This window comes from Panthera onca, chromosome B1 (assembly GCF_046562875.1).
Source record: "Panthera onca isolate mPanOnc1 chromosome B1, mPanOnc1 haplotype 2, whole genome shotgun sequence".
In the NCBI taxonomy this organism is placed as follows: Eukaryota; Metazoa; Chordata; class Mammalia; order Carnivora; family Felidae; genus Panthera; species Panthera onca.
In genome coordinates, this window is record NC_138342.1 from 85,135,626 (window position 1) to 85,158,642 (window position 23,017).

At 36.9% G+C, this 23,017-nt stretch overlaps 1 protein-coding gene across 1 annotated transcript in view; it reads left to right on the plus strand.

The window, feature by feature from the left end:
• Positions 1-23,017, plus strand: part of BANK1 (B cell scaffold protein with ankyrin repeats 1) — a 313,953-nt gene that overhangs the window by 263,507 nt on the left and 27,429 nt on the right. The window contains exons 9-11 of the mRNA XM_060654547.3: positions 3,013-3,088; positions 6,341-6,652; positions 10,937-11,233. Coding sequence (XP_060510530.3) covers positions 3,013-3,088; positions 6,341-6,652; positions 10,937-11,233 — 685 coding nt within the window. The remainder of the gene's footprint in view (positions 1-3,012; positions 3,089-6,340; positions 6,653-10,936; positions 11,234-23,017) is intronic.

A 23,017-nucleotide genomic window follows, 5' to 3' on the forward strand; every position in this document is an offset into this window, starting at 1 on the left:
ATTGGTTCATTCCTGATGATTTCCCCATCAAATCGATGTGATCACTGTACTTTATTAAATGTAGAATTATATTTTGTAGGATGAAGGAAAATCTAACATGTGCAGGTTACATTCATTGAGCAATTCCTATGTGGTTACAGGTACTATGTGTTTTGCTTACATTATTCTCATTTAGCCCTCTCAGCAAACTGATGGCATAGATAATACTGTTCACATTTGGCAGCATAGAATATTCAGATATAGAGTTGCCCAGTATAACACAGCTAATAAATCATGGAGCTGTGGTTTGTTCTTAGATTGACTTCACAAGCCATGCTCTGCCCACTGTACCACACAGCCAAATACTAAAGTCAGATGGCCAGCACACTTGTCTTTGAAACCATCATCGATTTCCTTCAACAGTTATTAATATGTCACCAATCTAACATATTTTTAAAAATAAATATGATTATAAGCATAAGGAATTCAGGTAAGAAACAACTATTTTGTCATTTAAACATTTCTAAAGATCTCTCATTCCTGAGAAAACGACTAATCTCTGCATAGCCCGATACACAAAATGCCAATTTTGCATGATAGTTATAAAAGTGCTCAAAACCTGTCAAACTTAGCTCCTTTTTAAATTTGGAAAGCTTCTTCCTTCAGTACATTTTTGGGCTTGCTTGTTTATTAATACAAATGTCATATAGCTTATAACATAAAAGTGATTCCATTAGATTTTAACCTCAGTACATACACATACATCTACATGCTTGCCCACAGTCTCATTATTCGTTCACAGATTTTGTGCTCATAATGTCTAGGCTTGTGAGTAGTATGTAGAAAATTTTTACATAATTTCTGAAATCTTTGAAAACAATCCCTGTTATTCTAGTAAAAACTTCCTGGATATGATTTTAAAAGTATTATGGATTTTTAAACATATTCTTGATCTATCTTATGAAATAAAGAGGTGAGGCTAATTGGAAACAAAGAATGTCTGTATTAAACAATGCATTTAATAGCAAAGCATACAAGTATCAATCAACATGTCAAAGTTATATGACTTTTCATATTAGCATTTTATTGAGTCCACCAAGGGGAAAATATGATTTAAATATGAAATGAACTTCTGCATCAGGTTAACTAATAATAATAATAATAATAATAATAATAATAAAGACACTTTTACTTTCAAGATTCCACTGGAAATCAAAGACCATGTTGCTTCTCTGGATAGCATTAAAAGAAAGAAAGAAAGAAAGAAAGAAAGAAAGAAAGAAAGAAAGAAAGAAAGAAAGAAAAGAAAAGAAAGAAAAGGAGGGAGAGAGAAAGAGGAAGGAAGGAAGGAAGAATAAATTCCATTGGGCTCCCATTGGCCAGAGTGACTGACCAATCAAATTGATGACGTCCATATATAGCTCAAATACCCTTGCATACCAAGGCTATTATAAATGTAATAATGTTTCAATATGGATGCTTCTAATTTTTAAAGGAACGTTCTAGAGGCACCTGAGTGGCTCAGTCGGTTGAGCATTGACCTTCGGCTCAGGTCATGATCTCACAGTTCGTGAGTTGGAGCCCCATATCAGACTCGCTGCTGTCAGCGCAGAGCCCGCTTCGGATCCTGTCCTCCTCTCTCTCTGCCCTCCCCTCGCAAAAATAAAACATTTTAAATAGATAAACAAATAAACAAACAAACAAAGGGACATTTAAAATGCAGAGCAAATGGACTAATCATTTAAGTTGTAGTAAGAACAAAAGCATAAATCATTTGAATAATCACTTGAGGTTCATGGTAACGAAATGTGACCTATGTTGATGCATCCAACCTCCATCTTTTTCTCTAGATGCTTTTGCACAGATAGAACTGTCCCTGGTATTACTTACTTTTCTCTAGGAGCACCAATATGTTCCACTACTGTAGATCCCATGTCTCCTTCAGAGATTATACACAAAGACTAGCAATTCAGAGATAACAGGTTTCTGTGTTTTCTCAGTAATTCCCCCTTCTAAGTGTAGTGGAACGGACTTCAGAAAAACAAACGTAAATCCCCTTAGTCTGTTTCTTTTTTCTTTTTAAAAGATGGAAAATAGGCCATTTTGCAGTTTCACTGGCTTTCACTGTATTATTATACTTGATATAATTAAGAAGTCTTTTGAACTGGTAAAAGATACAGAAATATTTTTTTAAGTTTACTTATTCATTTTGAGATAAAGAAAGAGAGAGCCTGAGCAGGGGAGGAACAGAGAGAGAGGGACAGAGAGAATCCCAAACAGGCTCCGTGCTGTCGAGTCTCAAAACAAGCCTGGAACCCATTAACCATGAGATCATGTCCTGAACCAAAACCAAGTGTCGGGCTGTCAACCAACTGAGCCATCCAGGCACCCCAGAAATGTTAAAAGAAAGGAAAGAGCGTGGTTTTTAAGAGAAATAGTTGTGTTCAATTTTCAGGTCTTATTTATTGCACCTAAATTTCATGACCGTTGCTTTGAATCTTAAAGTAATTGCAGTAAGCTTCATTTTCAATCAACTTATTATTTATTGGAAATGTCTAATTGCCGCAGTATACTTTTAATACTTTATGTCATTGAACAATTGTATTGTAGCTGGCACAAATATAATAGCTGAGATATGTAGTATAAACAAAGTACTTAAAGAAATACTAAGACAATTTCTTATTTCCACAGATATTAACTTTCCATTTGATATATGTAATGATACAGATGCATTAAGATGAACGGATGGCTCAGAAGACTGGGTGGCTCAGTCTTTTAAGCGTCCGACTTCAGCTCAGGTCATGATCTCATGATCATGAGCTCATGATCTTCAGCTCAGGTCATGTGGGTTCGAGCCCCACATTCGACTCTGTGCTGACAGCTCAGAGCCTGGAGCCTGCTTCAGATTCTGTCTGTCTCCCTCTCACTCTGCCCCTCCCCACTCATGCTCTCTCTCTCTTTCAAAAAAATAAACATTAAAAAAAATTTTTTTAAGATGAATGGGTATTATTAAAAACATTCATTTTTTTTCAGATCCCAGAAGTTAGCAGAAATGATCAAGAAAATGACTATGAAGATGATTTTACTTCATTATTTGCATATTCTTCTAGTAAGTATTCCTGTATGTTATGAATACATGTATATATGTAACATTTATATTAAGGTACCTGTAACTGGTCAAGTAAGACCGAAGAGTGCATGGAGAGCATGGAAAGGCATTTAATTAACTGAATGTCCTCTCATTTATAATACAGTAGAGATGTTACCTCATTATCTTGCCAATTGAAATACTTCTATTAAGTTCAGTGTTGAATAATCAAACCCCAGTTTTTCCTACCCAGAGAGAATACACAAGTCAGATTGATGCAAATATTTTGACTATTTGACAACTCTGCTTTTTCAGTATTTTTTAAAACAAAGTCACATTCTTTTCAGACCTTAGTTTTCTCTGCTGGGAAATGAGAAGCTTGGACTAGGTCTCTCTCTAAGGTCCTTCCTGGCTGTCATAGGATGTGGTTCTATATTCTAATGTCTGAGGGCTAATTCAGTCTCCCTACGTGTGTATAACTACCCATTATGCCAGATTCCGCTGGTATACAATAACTTCCTTCACCAGCACATCTGAAAGGCATCCCCCCCGCAGCATTTCCAAATCCAAAATCCCTAATGCTTGGTGCTTTCAAACCTACACCACCTGCTGACTTTCCCATTTCAGTAAGTGAAGATTCTTTCCTTGTTTCATTCCGTCCAAAAACCTGGAAGTCCTTTGGCTTTTTTACTTCCTCTCTCACCCCACATCCAGTCTGTCGGAAAATAATAATGTTGACTCTACCTTCACAGCGTAGCCAGCATTCAGCGGTTCCTCAATCTTTCATTATTTACCCTAGTCCATGCTGCCATCAGCTCTTCCTTGGATTATTGCAGTGGCACAATGGTTGTCAATGAAGGACTATTTTCCACTCGAAACCGGCGATATTTGTCAATGGACAGAAGCTGTTTTATTATCATGATTTGAGAAGGGAGCTTCCCAAACTGGCATTTAGGGGGTGGACACCAGCAATTCTGCTAAATGTCCCATGATGCATAGGACGCATACCACACACAACACAGGATTATCTAGTCCGAAATCTCAGCAGCACTGCTATTAAGAAACCCTGAAATAGCAGCTTCCACATTTGCTCCTCCTAATACTCTATGCTTCGTGAAGGAACTAATCACTTTTCTGTTCCAAATTTCTCTTTACTTTCTCATCATACTTATAATCTTTATCATCGTCTAAAGATTATCCCTGGATAACCTTTTTGGTCCCATCTCTGACCCCTGTCTTGTTTGTTCGCAGCCACAGTGACATCTCACATATCAAGCATGCTCTTACCCTGGGGCATTGCCCTCTGAACACTGCACAGTTGATGCTCAATAACCATTATTGACCACTAGTTTTTCAAATGGTAGGCTGATCTGCAAATCAGATAAAATTAAATATAATGTCTTAACTAGCACACTTTGGCAAATCAGGAAACAACCTGAAAAGTTATGGCATAACACAAAACAATGCTAAAGTAATGAATTAATGCACTGAGTTTTAAAGCCATACATTTTATTTTTATTTTTGACAGTAATAAAACGGATGATACAGGCCATCATTGATAATGACCATTTATTTATTATGAAATTTAATCCTCAGAAGAACTTCCTATAAAGAGAAAAACATGATAGAGAACAACCTCATTTCTAAAGACCATTTGGACCTGGAATTTTCTTGTTTAGGAAATTCTGTGTGACTGGACTCAGGGAGCATGGCACACCTAAGCAGATTTCCATTAGTATCACGATCACTGTGAAGTTGCCAAAACTCACTGACCTACTACATCCAACCCCCCGCCCAGGGCTGGATTCCAGGTTTGGGCATTTTTGACAGAGACCAAGTAGACTCTGTTGCTTAGACGGTGTAAACATAAAGCATAAATACTGAATACATAAGCATGAGGGTGGCTACAAGTAATTTCCTATAGTTGATGATCAATTTGCCCAGACAGAAATCGTGAAGTCCCTTTGCTAGCCTGAGCAGTCATTTCTTTCCAGTCACTTTAGTGTCTACTCTGTCAGTATTTCTAGAAACTACTTTATTTTGGGCTCAGTGTTTGGTGTTAGAGGTAGAAAGATGAATGAGATCTGTGCAAGAATGAATGGCTGGTTGCTCTGCCCAACCTACTAATTAAAGAGTCTTGGTCTGTAGTTCTAATACGGAAGTTGTATCTTTCTTCTTTCTCACGTAGAAAGAAAGAACAATAAAAAATAAAATTCCACATAGAAATATGGGGTACCATCATGGGCATGATTTTTCTTCATGACTGATTTTCTCCCATAACTGAAAAGTTTCTACAGCATAACTCTTTGTTGTTTAAAAAAAAAAAAAAAAAAGGCCTTTTTCTCCATACTCTGCCAATTGGCTTCTTTAGTTTTATTTCAGCTTAGCAACACTAAAACAACAGTCATTTGCTTGTCTATTGCACTGACAGTGACAGTAATTCACATATTCCTTCCAATCTAGAGATTCCAAGGTCGTTTTAAAGTTTTGTGAATCCTTTATTTAAAGCGGAATTTTTATGAAAATTTAAACAACAAAATCTTAAGATTTGAAGTTACTGCATTATAGTATCTTTTTTCAGTTTTCTTCCTGGGTATTTATTGTGTACATTATAAAAACAAATGATGGAATCATGATTCTTAGGATGGAGGGAATTTGGATTATTTGGTTAAGTTTCAGGATAGGATATATTTCATAGATGATAGAACTGAATCTTAGAAAGATTTTCCTACCATTGGTGATTTGGATGCTTCTCCACCAAACAATAACACTTTCCTCAAGTAATGTTTTCAAGAGTTAAGATATAATCTGGTGATAATTATATATTAAAATAGTCACTAAGTAAGAGGACAGAGTCACTTTTATTGCATTATTTACAAGCAAGTTAAGGTTTATCATTTTTCCTTGAATTTAGCTTTTCCATAACTTACTTACCACTTCTTAGGTCAGTTATGCTGTTTTCTAATAAAAATGCAGTCATGCAGTCATATATGAGTCTGCTCAAACAATAACTCTAGAGAATCCAAGTGTTATTGTATGTATGAGTGTGTCAAATTGTGAGGTAGCAAGATATAAGGAAGCTTTAACTGTTCGTTTGGTATTTTAAAAGCCCAAGAATGACTGTTCGCTAAAATTATGCATTTGTCAGCTTTCCACTGTATCAGATCATAAAAGTTTTATTAGCAGTACTGTCACTTCTGTATGAAATTAGAAAATATGAAATGCCTCCAGATGGTGTGTTTAAATGAAATCTACTGTCTTCATCATAAACAGCCATACAGAACCCAGCATTTCATCCTGAAGGTGGACAGACATACAGGCAGTGGGCAGAAGGAGCTGAGGCAGATGAACTGGCAAAGGAAGATAAAGAGGGTGAATCGAGCACAGAGGCCGAGCACAGCCTAGCAGAGGTTGGGGTTGGCACTTCTGCGAACCAGTATGATGATGACTTCTATGTGTTCGTTCCTGGAGACAATCCAGAACATACTTCACGAGAGCCACTCGTCAGCAACAGACCACCTCCCCCCCCTCCACGACCTGTAGCTGCTGCCTTCCCACTGGAAAAACCTCACTGCACATTACAGGGTAAGTTTAAGGGTTAAAACAACAACAACAAAAGTTTGACGGGCTTCCATAGCATATAGTGCAGTGGCAAATCTGTACGGGGAAGATCAGCGTTTAAACCCAAGAACAACTTTCTTGCTGTTCCTTTAAGGCCTCAGAAATCAGGCGATAGATACCTACCATTCATTCACTTTCCCTTTCTTCCTCCCCCCTCCCTCCCTCTCTCTCTCTTTCTTTCTTTCTTCTTCTTTCCTTCTTTTCTTTTCTTCCTTCCTTCTTTCCTTTTCTTTCTTCCTTCCTTCCTCTCTCCCTCTTTCTTTCTTTCTTTCTTTCTCTCTATCCTCCCTTTCGTTCCCTTTCCTACCACCTTTCCTTCCTCCTTCCCTCCCTTCCTTTCTTTCAGAGCAGTCTCATTACAAAGCTTCAAGTAGAGAAATAAAACTTGGAAGGAGTCTGTACTCCTTCACGTAAAATGAACCTCAAGCATCATGTGGAAAACTAAATGACAACTTTCCTTTAAAAAAAAAAAAAGTCATCTGGCAAAGGAAAAGGCTAACGTTTTACAGATTTGAAAATGACCTTGGGCACATCACTCAGTTGGTAGCTGCAGGGGAAGCAAGTGGTAAAGGGTTTCTCACACTGCACTGAGACCAAAGCCTAAGAACACTAAATATATTGCTAACGTGGAAGAACAGTTAAATGGCTGTGATTGCATTTGTTCCCAGATACAAGATTTACCATGTGTAATGGGGGCAGGAGTCGGGGGGAGGACAGGGGTGGTGTGGGTAGTATCGACAGGAGCTTCCATATTGGGCTTTCTGGCTGGAATGTTCAACAGCCTAACAGACTTCTATCTCCAGGCTCACTCTTACAGTCACTAATGATCACCGACATTATTGATTACTATTTTACACGTACTTTCCAAATTCAAACAGTGTTCTTACAATGAACTTTTAATAAGGTGAAAGAAACATCTATTATTAAAACTCTGTTTGCCATTGTACTTTAGCTGTTGAATCCTAGAGGGCTATAAAGTATAATAAACACTGTTTCAAAAAGTGAATTAGAAGCCATGAAATTTAGCATTTATATCCTTGAAGGTCGTGTCTCTCTAAAGGTTCAAGTTGATGAACATAAACCTTTACTAAGGTCATGCACTGTACTCAGAGATGAAAAGTCCTGCTTAATGGAAAGTAAGGAAAACCTAATGGGCACTCCTCTGATTCTTTCATTCATTCAACAAATATGTGTTGATTACCTACTATGTGCCAATGGTCTCTGAGAGACCGTTGTGATAGATCAGGGAGGTAGGTGTATCAATACTGGGGGTGGGGAGAGAGACATAGGTAAGCAGTACCCTGTCAATAAAATTCTTGTATATTTTCTCACTTTTTACAGATATGAATAATTTTATGTAATTATTAAAATAAATTGTAAAGAAGACAAACTTGACTTCTGTCAAGTTAAATCTCTTAAAGGAACTAATAATAAATTGTGTTTTCCCTAATGTAAATTTTTATATGCCGTATGTTGGTTAGAAGGCCTAAAACTACAGAGAGCAATCACCAGATTTCTAATACCAGAAGTGTAATGTTGGCAAGTATATCTTCTGAAAAGTACCAAATACAAGAAGCAAAATAAAACAAAATCCACACTTTTTATTTTAAAACCTTATACTTTTACATCTGATATGCAGTGTTAGTTTTGACCACATGTTTTCATCGGGCTAATATTGGAAGTAATGGAAAATAACATGTCAATATTTTTTCTTAAAGTTCTTTGATTACAGCCTTTGAAAATAATCCTGGAAGCTACCACTTTTTCTTTTTCTTTCTTTCTTTTTCTTTCTTTCTTTCTTTCTTTCTTTCTTTCTTTCTTTCTTTCTTTCTTTCTTTCTTTCTTTTGCCAGGGAATTTGTGTGGAGTCTTTGATTTTAGCTAGTGATACCTTCAGAATTGTTTTCTGGGATGAGTTTCCTTATGCCCTCAAATTACCAAAAGAGGAAGGGCCACCTCCCCATATCCTGAGCATCAGATGCCCCAGGATGGATTTATGGACATATTCGCTGGAGGAAAAAAAATAATATAAAACACTGTAGAACACTTGTCAGTTTATGAAGAACACATTGTCCCTCTTTCTCTCCAGAACACACTTGCAAGGCAACAATCGCTATTATTCCTCTTTGACTCAGACCCAAGACCATAAAGCCTGTAATTAAACTGTATCAAATACTTCTATAAACCAGTTTCCTTGGCTTTTAAGATTCTTCTCTTTGTTACACAGTCTGCTACTATTGTTTTTTTCAAAAATTAGAATGATAGGAATGATTTTGTTTCATCTTTATCTCCTGATGCACAACTTGAATTGAGGATGCTAGGCCCCGTTCTGACATGAAAAGTAGAATCGGATACATTGGGAAATAAAAAAGAAAAATGTATTATTTCTGCTACAAGCCCAACTTTAGAAAGAGTTGGGAAGGAGGGTGGGTGGAGAAACAAAGAGTTTAACAGCTCAGGAAATGGGTTGATCAAAGTAAGATAGTTGACACATTCCTCTAAAAATGAAACACTGTAAAAATGTTTCCCACACACTTAATCTGGTTTCACCTGTTATGCTGTCAGTGAAACAGAAGTCATGAAGTCAAAATCTCAGTACCATATTATTCATAAGGAGAAAGGAAAATCATGCAGATTTGGAAGTTGGTGGTAGGCAATTAGGCATTACTTCTTGGCTTAAACTAATTGAAACAATCGGATCTAAGACTGGTTGGGGAAGGATCTTGGCCTCTCCTCATGAGCCTACCCATACAATTGCTGAACTACTGAAAATAATATATTTTTATTTGTTCTACAACTTGTCATTCTCCTTAGCTTCCACATCTTTCCACTAAAAGAGCCATAAGTAACCTAGAAATCATTTGGTCAGATTGTCACCAAAGAGGAAGGAGAGTAGTTCTCCCTTAGGTCACATGCATGATCTCTCAGAACAACCCAGAAAAGCAATGATTTTTAAGTCGATAACTTTAATTCTTTCCATTTTATTGTTTTCATTAATGCTTTAAGCAAAACATTTGTGAATAGTCTAATGTTTGGGGCACCTGGGTGGCTCAGTCAGTTGAGCATCTCGGCTCAAATTATGATCTCGCAGTCCGTGAGTTCAAGACCCATGTCAGGCTCTGTGCTGACAGCTCAGAGCCTGGAGCCTGCTTCAGATTCTGTGTCCCTCTGTCTCTGCCCCTCCTCCATTTTCTCTCTCTCTTTCTGTCTCTCTTTCTCTCAAAAATAAACATTAAAAAATTTTAAGTCTTTTAATAAAAATTTTCATTAATAAAAATTTTCATACTCATTAACCAAAGAATGTGATACTTTGTCTTCTAAATAACTGCTACTAAAATATTTTAATACATTCTTTAAAAAATATGTAAAGATTCTGCTGAGTTTTAAAACCATAAAAGATTAGTCTTTTCATATGAATTAATCTTTAAGCCTTTGATTATCCATGCCATCATGTCACAAACCCTGCTTTCGATGTCCTTTATCTAAGAATGAGGTTCATGCTGACTTATAGAAATCAAGAGTTACATTTTTGAAACTCAGTTTGTCAAACCACTGTGAGACTTACTGTAAGAAAGCGAGTAATGGCACGTTTGGCTATTCCCCCCTGTCATTTTCAGAGAAATTGAATGTTAGGCAAAATACCCAGTGCAAGCCCTATGAATGGTAAAATGACTTCAAATGAAAAATAAAAATCTTAGCATATTCTGCCTGAAAAATAAGTTTTCAAAGCATTTGGAATGGAGGCTTAGTTTTGTCCTTCAATTTTCTGGTATTAAATCCCTTGTAAACTATGTGCTTATATTTAGCATATATTTATGTGCTTATTTATATGTTTTCAAAGAAATATGTGTTTTAAACACTTTTTTTAAAATTTTTTTTCTGGTTGTGAAATGTTTTATTTTTTTTTTAAGTTGTTATTTTACTTCCAATTAGTTCATACGGTGTAAGATTTTATTTTTAAGTAATCTCTACACCCAGTGTGAGGCTCGACCTTACAGCCCTGAATACCAAGTGTCACATGCTCTACTGACTGAGCCAGCCAGGCACCTCTAACAAACTTTTTTTTAAACAAAGGTAATAATTACAAACTGCAGGAGAATGGTAGTAAATTATATAGTTCACTCTTCTTTTTGAAATCTATAGGATAATATACAAATTATTCAGGGGGGAAGTTTCAAGAAAGTGACAGAAGGACATCAGTAATACTGCATGTAAGAGAAGAGTAACCACCACCTAAATATTTCATAAGCAGGGAAAATGGTGGAAGGCCAAATGGAAAGAAGTCAAAACTGGTGTGATCTCGGAGCAAGACAGGAAACAGGAGGTGAGACCAAAGAAGAAAGGAGAGAAAATGAAGAGGAGAAAGAGGAAGACCCATATACATTTGCTGAGATTGAAGACAGTGATTATGACATGATATTGGCCAATATGAGTACAAAGAAAAAAAATGGGAGTTGGTCTTTTATCATAAACAGACCTCCTGCCCCTACACCTCGACCCACAAATATCCCTCCAAAAGAGGAAACCACACCTTACATAGCTCAAGGTAATGTTTTTTGTTGTTTGTGTGTGTGTGAATGCTTTGAGGGTGGGAGGAGTTGTCCTGTTTTTTGGTGGAGTCAGAAACCCCATGGATGGAATATTCTTTTCAAGTCATAGGTGAGTTTTACTGGCACGTTTTTAAATATAGAAACACAATGAATAAAGAGAATAAGAATAACGATAGGGTTCTGGTTTCTAGTTCTTCATTAAGAAGTACCCAAAGACATGAAACCGCAGCTTATGTGCAGAAATTCTATTTGAAACTTTTTCTATAATTCTACAAGAGGAAAGCTCACCTCCTATGAATAATGTGCAATACAAGAAAAAGACGGAAGTACTTCTTACCACAACTTTACTTTTTGCTCCTAATTCCACTTAAAACAACTTTAAAAACTGAAAAAGTTGTGAATACTAGAATCTCAGATATGCAACTCCAATTACTCTCTTAATTTTTTACCCCAACAATCTGCCGTAGAATTTCTACTGCATTTTAGACTCCAATTCTTCTTCCTCATTTTCTACTCAGTTGAATCTAAATTTAAAAAAAAACTAAAAAATTGTTGAGCTTTTATATATCTATAGCCTCAGCAAGGTATACTTACTCTATTGTTATTTTCCAGCACTTTTCTATACTGTTTGGTTGGATGTACTCCATGAATCCATAGTGTCTGCGAGATGACTTTTATTTATCAGCTCATTGTATGCACATGGACTGAGTGCCTTTTTGGGCTAAAATACCATCCTAGGGACTGAGAAAATGGCATAAAACAATTTCTTCATCCTGGAAGAGTCCCTAAGTGGCAGATATGCAAATACATACCTAGAGTACAATGTGACACTTTATTACAGATTTTTGAACAGAATGGAACACAAACAAAATGTTTGAGGGATAACTAAAGCTGAGAAGCAATAGATTATATATTCAAACAATTCGAACCAAGTACTCCAACAGAACATTTAAATATATACCGCAAACCTACAGAAAAGAAGCACAAGTTACTCATCTATGCTTAATATGTTCCAAAAAAACCACTCCATTGCTTGTGCATTATGTATTGGGAAATATATAATTTGTATAAGAAAATTTATCAAGTACGTGTAAAGTTAATTACCAGTGTACAATGTACTTACTCAACAGTGATCTGCTGACAATGTTCAAGAAACTATTACAAATTAGAAAATAACAAATTAATAAATGTGTCAGCTAAAATAAAATGTCAGCTGGAACAATCATCTAAATTATGTCAGGGAGTAGGTGCAATTAGAAATTCTTAGATTGTCGAATATAGTGACCTCTAGAATACTACTAGGCCTTAGACAGGGATACTACCTCCCAAAAAATATTTAAAAAAAATTTTTTTAATGTTTATTTTTTTTTGAAGGGGAGAGAGAGACAGAGCACGAGTGGGGGAGGGGCAGAGAGCGAGGGAGACACAGAATCTGAAGCAGGCTCCAGGCTCTGAGCTGTGAACTCACAAGCTGTGAGATCATGACCTGAGCCGAAGTCGGATGCCCAACAGACTGAGCCTCCCAGGCGCCCCACCACTAAATATTTTTTTAAAGAAAGAAAATAGACACAGCTCAACACAAGAATTTAGTTTTATTCTAGAAGTTTCTGAAGAGGTACATTGTCTTCTATATCCCATTCCTTGGGGTGTTCTCAGGACCACAGGTAGAGACTCCCATGTTGCGATGTTCTACTTTTTGCATTTTATCTTCCCATTCTTTTATTGGCTGTCATATTCTCATTTTCTGTTTGGTTGGGTGTATTGCACAACTCCATAGTGTCTGAGAGATGACCTCTACATATCAAGTACCTTGTATGAACATGCATTTCGGGTCTCAATTTGTTATTTTTGTATATTTATTTTCTCTTTCTTTGGAAGTGGTGAGGGCAGTGGAATTCAATACCTTTGTTACTGTTTTCTTTTATTTTGTTCTGATTTGATTTTTTAAATTTTTGTGATTTTAATTGTTCTGTAGTTTTCATATTATCTCTATTACCTTTGTTTGCTTTTTGTGCTATCTGGAATGCTTGATACATCCATCAAATATCTTAACTGTGCTTTTATGAAGCTCCAAAAACCTAAATGGAAACTCTACTTATTAATTTGTGGACTGCATTAGAAGGGGAGATAAACAACTTTTTCACTGAATTACCTATCCCACAATGTTAGTTTATATAGATCTATTTCTCTATCCTTTTCAGTTTTCCTAGAATAAAGTCCAAAACTCCAACCTACTTTATATGTCTGGTTGCCAGAACTCTGAGATGAAGTGTGGGAAGGAACTGGGAAATTTCACTATTTAGAATGCATAATTCAACTTGTTCTCCCTGTGTTCAGCCCAGTGTGTAACTCTTGTGACCCACTGTGCCTCGTGTCCATGGCCAGAACTACTTTTGTTCGGTTTCTCCAAAGAATAAACCTTCCATCATGGATGATTGCCTCAGTTCATTGGAGAAGGACTTTGGAGCTATGATTGCTTTAGACCTTTAGTTTATCCCACATTAAATAAGAGAACTGAGATGATTTTTCTCCTGGTTCATTTATTCATTAATTACATAAAGATGTATTGAGTACCAGATGATAAAATCTTTCTGTGTATTAATTAATTCCCTACAAGACAATGGTACAATTTGTCATACACACACACATACCCCCCCACACACACACAGAAACTTTAAAGAATCTTAGAAATCTTGAGTTTCTAAGAAATTTTTGAAACTATTTATCTCACCTATTGCAAGTTTGACACCCTTCAATCTTTATAAGAAATCTTTCTACTTCAATTATACAATGTGGTTTGTTCTCACTCTATTTGAATTTTATGAAGACAGGTACCAGGGTTACAATATGTGGGGTTTTTGTTTTCATATTTTTTTGCACTTAAGTATATAAAAGCATATATGGGTTTTACCCCATATCCCAAATCAGTAGCAAAATATGAACTGTAAATGAGATCACCACAGTTCCTTTCCATTATTTCTTCCTTTCCTCTTTCACTGAGACAGACTTGCTTGCCTCTTCCTTTTATGCTATTGATTGTTGATCATTCTGTTCCCACGTTAGGAAAACATTGCCTCATCAGCTAATTCTTGATGTTCTTTGCATTTCACAGGGTAAGAGTCTTTCATCACATCTTTGCTTTTTTTTTTTCCATAGCTCAGGCAGCTCTATTAAATAAAATTGCCATCATTTCCCAGAAAGCCACCCATTCAATTAGAAGAACATTAATTTGCCCCAATTCTTGCCAGAGCACAGAAGTAGTAGCAGAATGTTGGCACATACAGAGTGTGTTAACGTAGCCAAAGAGAAGGGTGTAGAATAGGAGATGGAAGAAGAATTCAGGATGCACAATCCCAACTTACTATTTCAGAAATTCAAGAAAGTACTAGCAAGGAAACTGGGCAGATAAACCAGAGAGATACAGTAAAATTATGTTGGCTTTTGTGAGATAATAGAAAATATGTATGTTTATGTCCACCCCCAATTCCTGGCACAGGACTCCTGAAACCTTGTAATTTCCTCAAGTTATTTCCTGGATGGCAGGAGTGTTTTTTGCTCTAAAGAGGAAACCCTGAATGGGCTCCTGGATGAGGGCTAGGCATTAAATACACCAAGTCATGATTAGCAGCAAGGAATCTTCAGCCCCAGTCCCCCATTTTCTGGAGAAGGGCGAAGGACTTCTTGATCAATTGTGCCTATGTGAGAAAGTCTCCATAAAATCCTACTAGTAGGAGATTCCCAGAGACTCCATGTTGGCAAACAAATCCACACAGGAAGGGTGATACATCCCTACTTGATGGGAACAGAAGCTCCTACACTTGGGACCCTCCCAGACTTTGCCCTATGGATTTTTTCATCTAGCTATTCACCTGTACCCTTTATCATATCCTTTAATATATTGGTAAATGTAAGTAAATGTTTTTATGAAGTCTGTGAGCCACCCTAACAAATTAATTGAACCTGAAGAGGGAATCATGGGGATCTCCAATTTATAGCCAAATTAGACAGAAGCTATGGATAACCTAGGAATCTACTACTAATGATTGGCATCTGAAGTAGAGTAGAAGCAGTCTTGTGGAACTGAGCCCTCATACTGTGAGATCTGACACTATCACCAGGTAGATAGTATCAGAATTGAGTTAAATTGTAGGACACTCAACTGGTGTCATAAATTGCTTGATGGGGGAAAAACTCCACATGTTTGGTGACCATAAATGAAGTTGAGTGTTATGAGTGTGGCAGAAGTGTGAAAGAAAAGAAGACACACATAAAAGACACAGGAGGAAAACTGAGTTTCCCCATTACACCTTTGCAGAAAGTATTGAGATTCAGCCGATATTATCTAAACAAATAATGTCATATATCTGAGATTCAATTTTCTCATTGTAAGTTTGGGGTAAAAATAATATCTACCTCAAAGATTGTTGTAATCTTTAAGGGAGATAAAATTAACAATAATTACCCAGCACAATATTTGGTATGTGACATACACTCAATAGATCATAATTAAAAGCAATTCTACTTTGTCTCTCCTCAGTTTCTGGGCAGACAATGACTTTGATAAACTAACTTTAAATTATAGGAAAAGTGTGTGCTTCCTGGATTCTGGTAGAATCAGAGGGTAAGAAAGCTATTAGAGACAGAGAAGGGGGGCTGAGGAGAGTTATCCTGTCCTCTAAAGGGATAAATTGGCTCAGTCTACTCATTATAACAATTATTATTAGACAACCTTCATGATAATTTCTAATTCACAGGACAATCCTACATGGTTGGCATTAATAGCCTCATTTTATAGATGACGAAACTGATGTTTGGTGAGTTCCAGTGTCTTGCCCATGATAATAAAATTAGGAAGAAGAAGATGTAGGATTTGGACCCAAATCAGCCTGGTCCCCATGCCTGTTCACAGGACACCACAAATTTCCTTTACTGATCTATTTATTTCTGGATTATTTGTTAATATTTATTTCCTCCTTCTGACCCATAAGATCCATGAAGAAAGACCAATCTTTTCTGGTTTTGCCCATCCTTGTATCTTTGGTGCCAAGCTTAGTGCTGAATTCATAGTAGAAACTATGAATAATTGATGAATATTAATTGAATAAAAACAAAGATGAATAAATGATAAAAGTGACCAAAACCACATCAGTGTGGTTCATTAGGACACTTTATTAACACGCTGGAAGATGGTCAGAATAATATATCAATCTACTAATTCCAGAATTTCTCATTTTAAAACATCTTATGGTTTGTTTTTTGTTTTGTTTTGTTTGCTTTAGTGTAGTGGACACTCAAGGCTATGTTAGTTTCAGGTGTACAACATAGTGATTCAGCTTCTTTATACATTATGTTGTGTTCACCATTTGTCACGATGCAGTGCTATTACAATACCATTGACTGTATTCCCCATGCTGTGTCTTTCGTCCCCATGACTTATTCATCCATAACTGGAAGCTGATCTCTCCCTCTCCCCTTCACCCATTTTGCCCCTCCCCACACACCTCCTCCCTCTGGCAACCATCAGTTTGTTCTCTGTGTTTATAGGTCTGATTCTGCTTTTTGTTTGTTTGTTTATTCATTTTTTTTAGATTCCACATATGAATGAAATCATACTATATTTGTCTTGACAGTTGAACCATCCTATGTTTGAAATACTACGGCTGTGAAGTTCTCCTATTTAGAACTAAGTGTTCTAACCGCTTCACACAGCATAACGTGTCAGAGAGAAGCTCTATTTCAGCCATCACCACTGTCTCCTGCCCCTGGAAATGTAACTTATTAATGCAAAACCGAACCCGTGGTTCATTTTATTAAGAGATATGTTTCTGATTTTTTCCATTCCATGACTGTTATACTAAACCTACTTTGTGTGAACAACCACAAAAAGACTAATTCGTTTTTCTTAAATGAAAAGTTTTTGAAATCTGTGTGCTCAGATCTGCGTTCTCTCCATCTTTTTCTCCACATAATATGGCAGAGGGTCAGGTTCATTAAGCTTTGAGAATATGGAGGAATTAATATGGATTCACAGTCCTCCTTAATGACAGAATTCTTGATTTAAGACTAATCAAGGAAAGAAAATGAACGCTGTGCATAGTGTATATAGATTGGTAGTAAAACTATATAAATCATGCAAAGAGACGACTGCCTATTGGGGAAAATTTTTCAACATCAATGGACAATTTCCCATTTTCCCATCACACAGTTCATAGAACCAAGATCCTTCTTCAGAGTCTATGCTGCTGATTTGGGGTAGAATGTAATTTCCCTTTCAATTTTCAATTGCCACTGAGTTGCCCTTGGCATTTTGCAGAGCAACAAAGTTGTATATGACCTTTTTGAGCGCTACTCAGCTACTGGGACCCCAAAATGTCAAGTGCAACTCAGTTGCTCTCAGAAATTTTCCACTTGCAATTCATTTGTACTTGAAATTGATCACATACAATGTAATTGAAATGCAAACAGAAAAAAAGACCTTGTAGACTCTCTTAGGAAAATTAATCCATATCATTCATTGTGTATGTGAGAGAACAGAATGGTCTCTGTTCTCATTAGTGAAGAAATGTGGTCAAGTGGATTAAAGTAGGCCTTACGTCAAGTGCCTTGGATCCTACTCACTGGCTTGGTGACCTTGTTCAAGCCATTTAGCTCCAGGACTTCATATGTATATCACAGGCACTCTCAGGACAGAGGGACATATTTATCATTCTGTTTGTAAGCCCAGTGCCCCTGTATGCCCCTGTGATTCTCTGCCTCTCCCCTTTCCTTGACAGGGTGCTGGTAGAGCTCTGCAAAGGAACAGTTGTTCAAACCTGTGCTCACACTGTCCTTCAGAAGGAATCGAGCCTGCCTGTGTAACCCAGGTGTTTTGATTTGTTCTTTCCATCCTTCTCACAGTGACACATCACAGAAACATTGAATGAAACCTAAGAAGGGCTTTGCTAAACATCTGCTAAGAGTGTTGGCATAATAATGAGGCGCCCTTCCAGCCTCCTCTTCAGAAATTCAATTCCTGTATGTTAGTGAATGGAGAAAGAGGCAGTAATCAACTACGGTGTGAACTGACATGAAAAGGTTTATATTACATGTGAAAAAAAATGCAAATATTGTCAAGCACTTAGATTTTCATTCAAAAGCAGGATGAAATCTGGCCTTTTTCCCCTTAACTTTTGATGCTTATAGAGACTCTGTTAAATATCTCTTTAGTAAGAAGTTTAATTGACCTAGAAAAGTAGTTTGTAACTGGTGGCGATTTGCTTCCCAGAAGACATTTGGCAGTGTTTAGGTACATTTTCAGTTGTCACCCCTGGGACAGTACTAATGACTAGTGGGTAAAGGCCAGAGATGCCACTATACCTAATACTTATAGAGCACAGGAAAGGCCCCATCACAAAGAATTAGTCCAAAATGTCCACGGTGCCAAGGTTGAGAAACCATGTAATGGATTGTTTCCATTGTTGAGACAAAGTAAACATCGGAATACTTCAGGGAAGGGCCGTTTGAACATAAAATCATAGATGCCGAATAGCTATCCACACAAATTGTCTTTTTTTCTTACTTTAGATTTCGTAAATGCACAATATTTTTCATCGGCATTTTGAGTATGTGCATCTTTTTCCCTCTAAATGTGTAGTAGGTGGAGAAAAATGAGAAAATTGGCACACTGAGAAGAGCATCCTCTGAGGGACCAGAAGCATGGTAGAATGAAATTCATGAAGATTGTGAAACTAGATGAAATAGAAGTAGAATCATGACTTAGCCACTTAAAAGCTGTGTGACTTTGTGCAAGTTACATCACCTTGTTTCATTTGGTGAAAAAAAAAAAAAAGAATGCTAAAACCTCCTTCATAGAGTCTTCATGGGAATTGAAACAACACATGTATAGTAGCTAGCACAAAGTAGGATGCAAAAATGGTAATCGCTGTGATGAAGGGTATTCTGTAGACACAGAGGTGAGACAGGGTCAGCTCTTTGCAGGTGATATACCTTTGGCTTTTTACCTTGGGTTTCATATGCCAATATCTCATCTTGCATGACTTTTCCAAGTTATTTATTAACTATCCATAATGAACACCACATTGCACAAATGGGACAGCCCCGTCCTCTTAGAATTTTCAGTCTGCATTTCTCTAATCGGAGTCTTAAGAGCGGAATTAGCATTTAATGCCTGTTCAAAGTGAGTGTGACCAGATCCTATTGGTTACCTCCTAAGATAGCAACATTTCCTCATATAGGTATAAAAAGAGAGGCCAGAGAAGTTATTTCTGGCAATCACCAAGCTTGAACCAAAAGGTGAACTCATCATAATTTCTAAAGTATTACAGTGGCTTCTCAACAACCCAAAGCACTTCTCTGCAAAACAAAGGAAAATTACTAAGGATGTTACTAGAGTAATGTCTTCACTTGTATCATTATTGAATACAAATGGTCAAAAAAAAAATTAGGCAGTGAACCCAAATGAAATCATATGGGAGGAGACAAACCCCCAGCTTAGTGCTATGCAAGCAGCCTGGTAACAGGAGGAAGAAGGATCTGCCTGCTCAGTGGTGGGTTGGAGATCTTGCTAATAAACTCATTGCAATGGCCTCAAGCTCTAATTACACAGAATTCCACAAACCAACTGCTCTCTCTCCCTCTGAATGTCTCAACTTCCTGGATAAGAAACATTTCTAGAATAGAAATTATCTGATTTGCATCAAAAGGAATAAATATGCAAATAAAAACAGTTTGCATTCAACTCTAGTAAAAACTAAATTCCTTAGAAATAGAAAAAAAATAATTTATAGTAATATTTCCTAGTTTGGGAGAAGATTTTTATGGGAACATGCCTATTAGACTTAGTTTCCATTACAAATTGGAAAGACAATTCATGCTTTCTCCTTAGGAGAAAATTGATATTGCCATTGAATTAGAATATTTATGCCATCTTCCATCTGATAGTTATGTGATTTCCAACTTTCCTTCTCTACCAATCTCAGAAGTAAGCCTCCTGTGTGCTGGTTGACCTCAGTGACCTCCTGTGTGCTGGTTGACCATTTGTAGATTCTCCTTTTAAAACAGGTCGCGACTCCTGACTATAGACATCTCCCAGGCCATAAATTGCTTTTGTGTGGAAGACCTTCATAGTATGTGGCTGATGTGACTCTCTGTAGCCATTCCCACCCTAATGTGTCTAGTCAAATGTAGTGACCTGTGTTTGATAAATTTGTTCAAATTAATAACCTGTAGCTATTGCTAGCTGAATGAAATGGTGGTTTTAAGCCAATTGGAGTGCTCAATCCATCTTGGTCAATTTGCAAAGAAGCTATATCTCTCCTCTGAGCTTCAGTTTGATTAGCCAACGTTACTACTTATTGGATTAGAACGTTCTGCTAACTTGTTTTTGCTGGTTAGACAAGGGGGTTGTTTATAGTCATTCTACCTTTTTGTGATTAACTTTCCCAGGGTGTAAAGTTGAGGTAACAAGGTGGGAAGAGTAAGGCTAAGGGGGTCAAATGACCACCCTCACTGACCTCCTTGACTCTCATTTCTATCCCCTCTCCTCAGTAGGTACTAATGACACCTTTGACCTTTGCTTAAATGAATACATCAAAATGGAGGACAGTATAGAGACTATGACTGGATCTTATTTGCCTTTGCATCTTTAGGACCTAGCACTGTAGTTGATTACACAGTAGCAACCTATTGAAACTTTGTTGAATGAATAATAAACACACTGCTGCTACCTGTGTGGTGACATTCCCTGAGAACCCAGAGCACAATACAAGTCTGCATATTTTTTATAGCAAGTCTCTAGTTTCAGGAATAATCTTCAGTGATAGCTCTAAACATTTTATGTTGCACTAACAGGCATGGAATATCAAGGGGTTTGTTGTTCGTAAGTCACATCTTTATGGACGCGTTTGGCTATTGCACAGACTTTGCATTACCTTAGCCACTTACAAAGTAATTCCAAGTAAGTTTTGTCAGATGTTTTAGGAGAGTGGCTTTGGAAGGGTCCCTTTGTTTGAAACAGGCCACAAATGAAGTTGACATGAAGAATGTTCTTACAGAAGCAACCTGGGAAGACAAATAGCGCCAATGAATTCGTTATGTTTCACCTTCTCCTCCTCCTCTGTTCTGATAGTTCTACTTTGCTTAATGTTTTGAATATTTAATACTATGCTAATTTTCTCCATTTAGTGTCATTTCTATTCTCGAGAAAATTTTATAGAAGTTGTTCCTCCAATATTTAAAATAAATGGAGGTGGTATTTGGGACATTTGCATTGTTTGAGATTATTTTGAACCTCAAAAATTGTTTTTCTTCCTCTATGAACTTTTTTTAATGTTTAAAGGTGGTGACAACTACTAATAATGTAGTCATTTTCCTTTCTTCTCAAGTTCCAATTTTAGGTAGGAAAGAAAAATAAGATTTCACTGGGGTAGAGTCATCAAAGTTGATGTATGTCATAATTGCCTTAATAGCATTTTTTGAACATTGATGCAGTAAAATATGGTAAAAAAAAAAAAATGTACCCTCTAAGAATTCAAACACATAAGGACAGGATCACCTCCATATATTATTTAAAAAATAGCCTTGGTCTGTGATTTAACTGTCTAGTTTTTCTATTACTCTAAGCCCTTGAGACACATAATCTCTTCCTCAAAACAGAGCCTCCTATTTAAATTCATACTTAAGAATTTATTCAGGACGAATGGGCCTAGAATGATTTGGGAAATAAGAATTGGTAGCATCTTAGAATGTCAGAGTTGAGTGAGACATCAGAGATCATCTGTCTGAACTCTGCCTTTATCAGCAATGAAATAAGGCCTCAGGAGGAGAAAGCCATTTCCCCATGTCACACATATTATTATCATTAAGACAAAACTATGCCCCTTTCACTGTGTCAAATTGGTTAACATTCTGGCATACAGGATGTTGTTTTTGTTTTTTGTTTTTCAATTTCTGTATATTTACAACAGACTCTCGTGTTATTCACCACAAATCGTGTACAAAAATATGTACTTTCGTGTAGAACGCTGAGTGACCCATGACCCGATGTTCAATTCTCACGATACCATGGATTGTGTATTTACCTCTGATAAATAAAGGTTTGCGTGAGTGAACATGGTAAACAAAAAACGTGTAAAGCTTTTTAGAACAAAGGCTTTACTGGTAAATTTAGAATGTTTCAGCTAATATTAACTGTAAAAAAAGAAAGATTCACGAATTCTTGTCCTTAAACTAACAGAGTATATTTCCTTGTGATGCATGTTTGAGTCAGTGATCGTTTTGATGGACTAGCTCTTTCTTCAAGAAACGAGTTAATGTAGGCCTTTTTCCAAGATGACCTCATATTCAAAAACACCTCCTATCTTCCACAGCAATGAGAAAATGGTGTGTTTGGCAAAGTGCTAATTGCTAAGTGAGTCTCTGTAAGGAACTGAGGCTTGTCTGTAGGTGGTAGGAAGGGACCAGTTGAAATGGGTGCAGCTGGAGGTGACTTAAAAGGGAATTGCAAAGGAGATTATCCAGGTAGAAAGGGCCTTTGTACTGTGGGGTGTGACATACACCCTGCTTTTAAAAAGTTCTGTTATCAGCACTTTGATAACCATCCTGCTCAGACACCCTACTCCCCTTCCAATCTTCCCTCAGATCCCTGGCTCTCCCAACTGTAAGCCCTGGTGAAATCTCAACAATAAATAAATATGCTGTTTATAATTCTTAGACTAGAAACTCAAAGAGAGCGTAACGTTTACGATAGTTCACAAACGCCAGGCATCTGTTGTCAGCAGAGC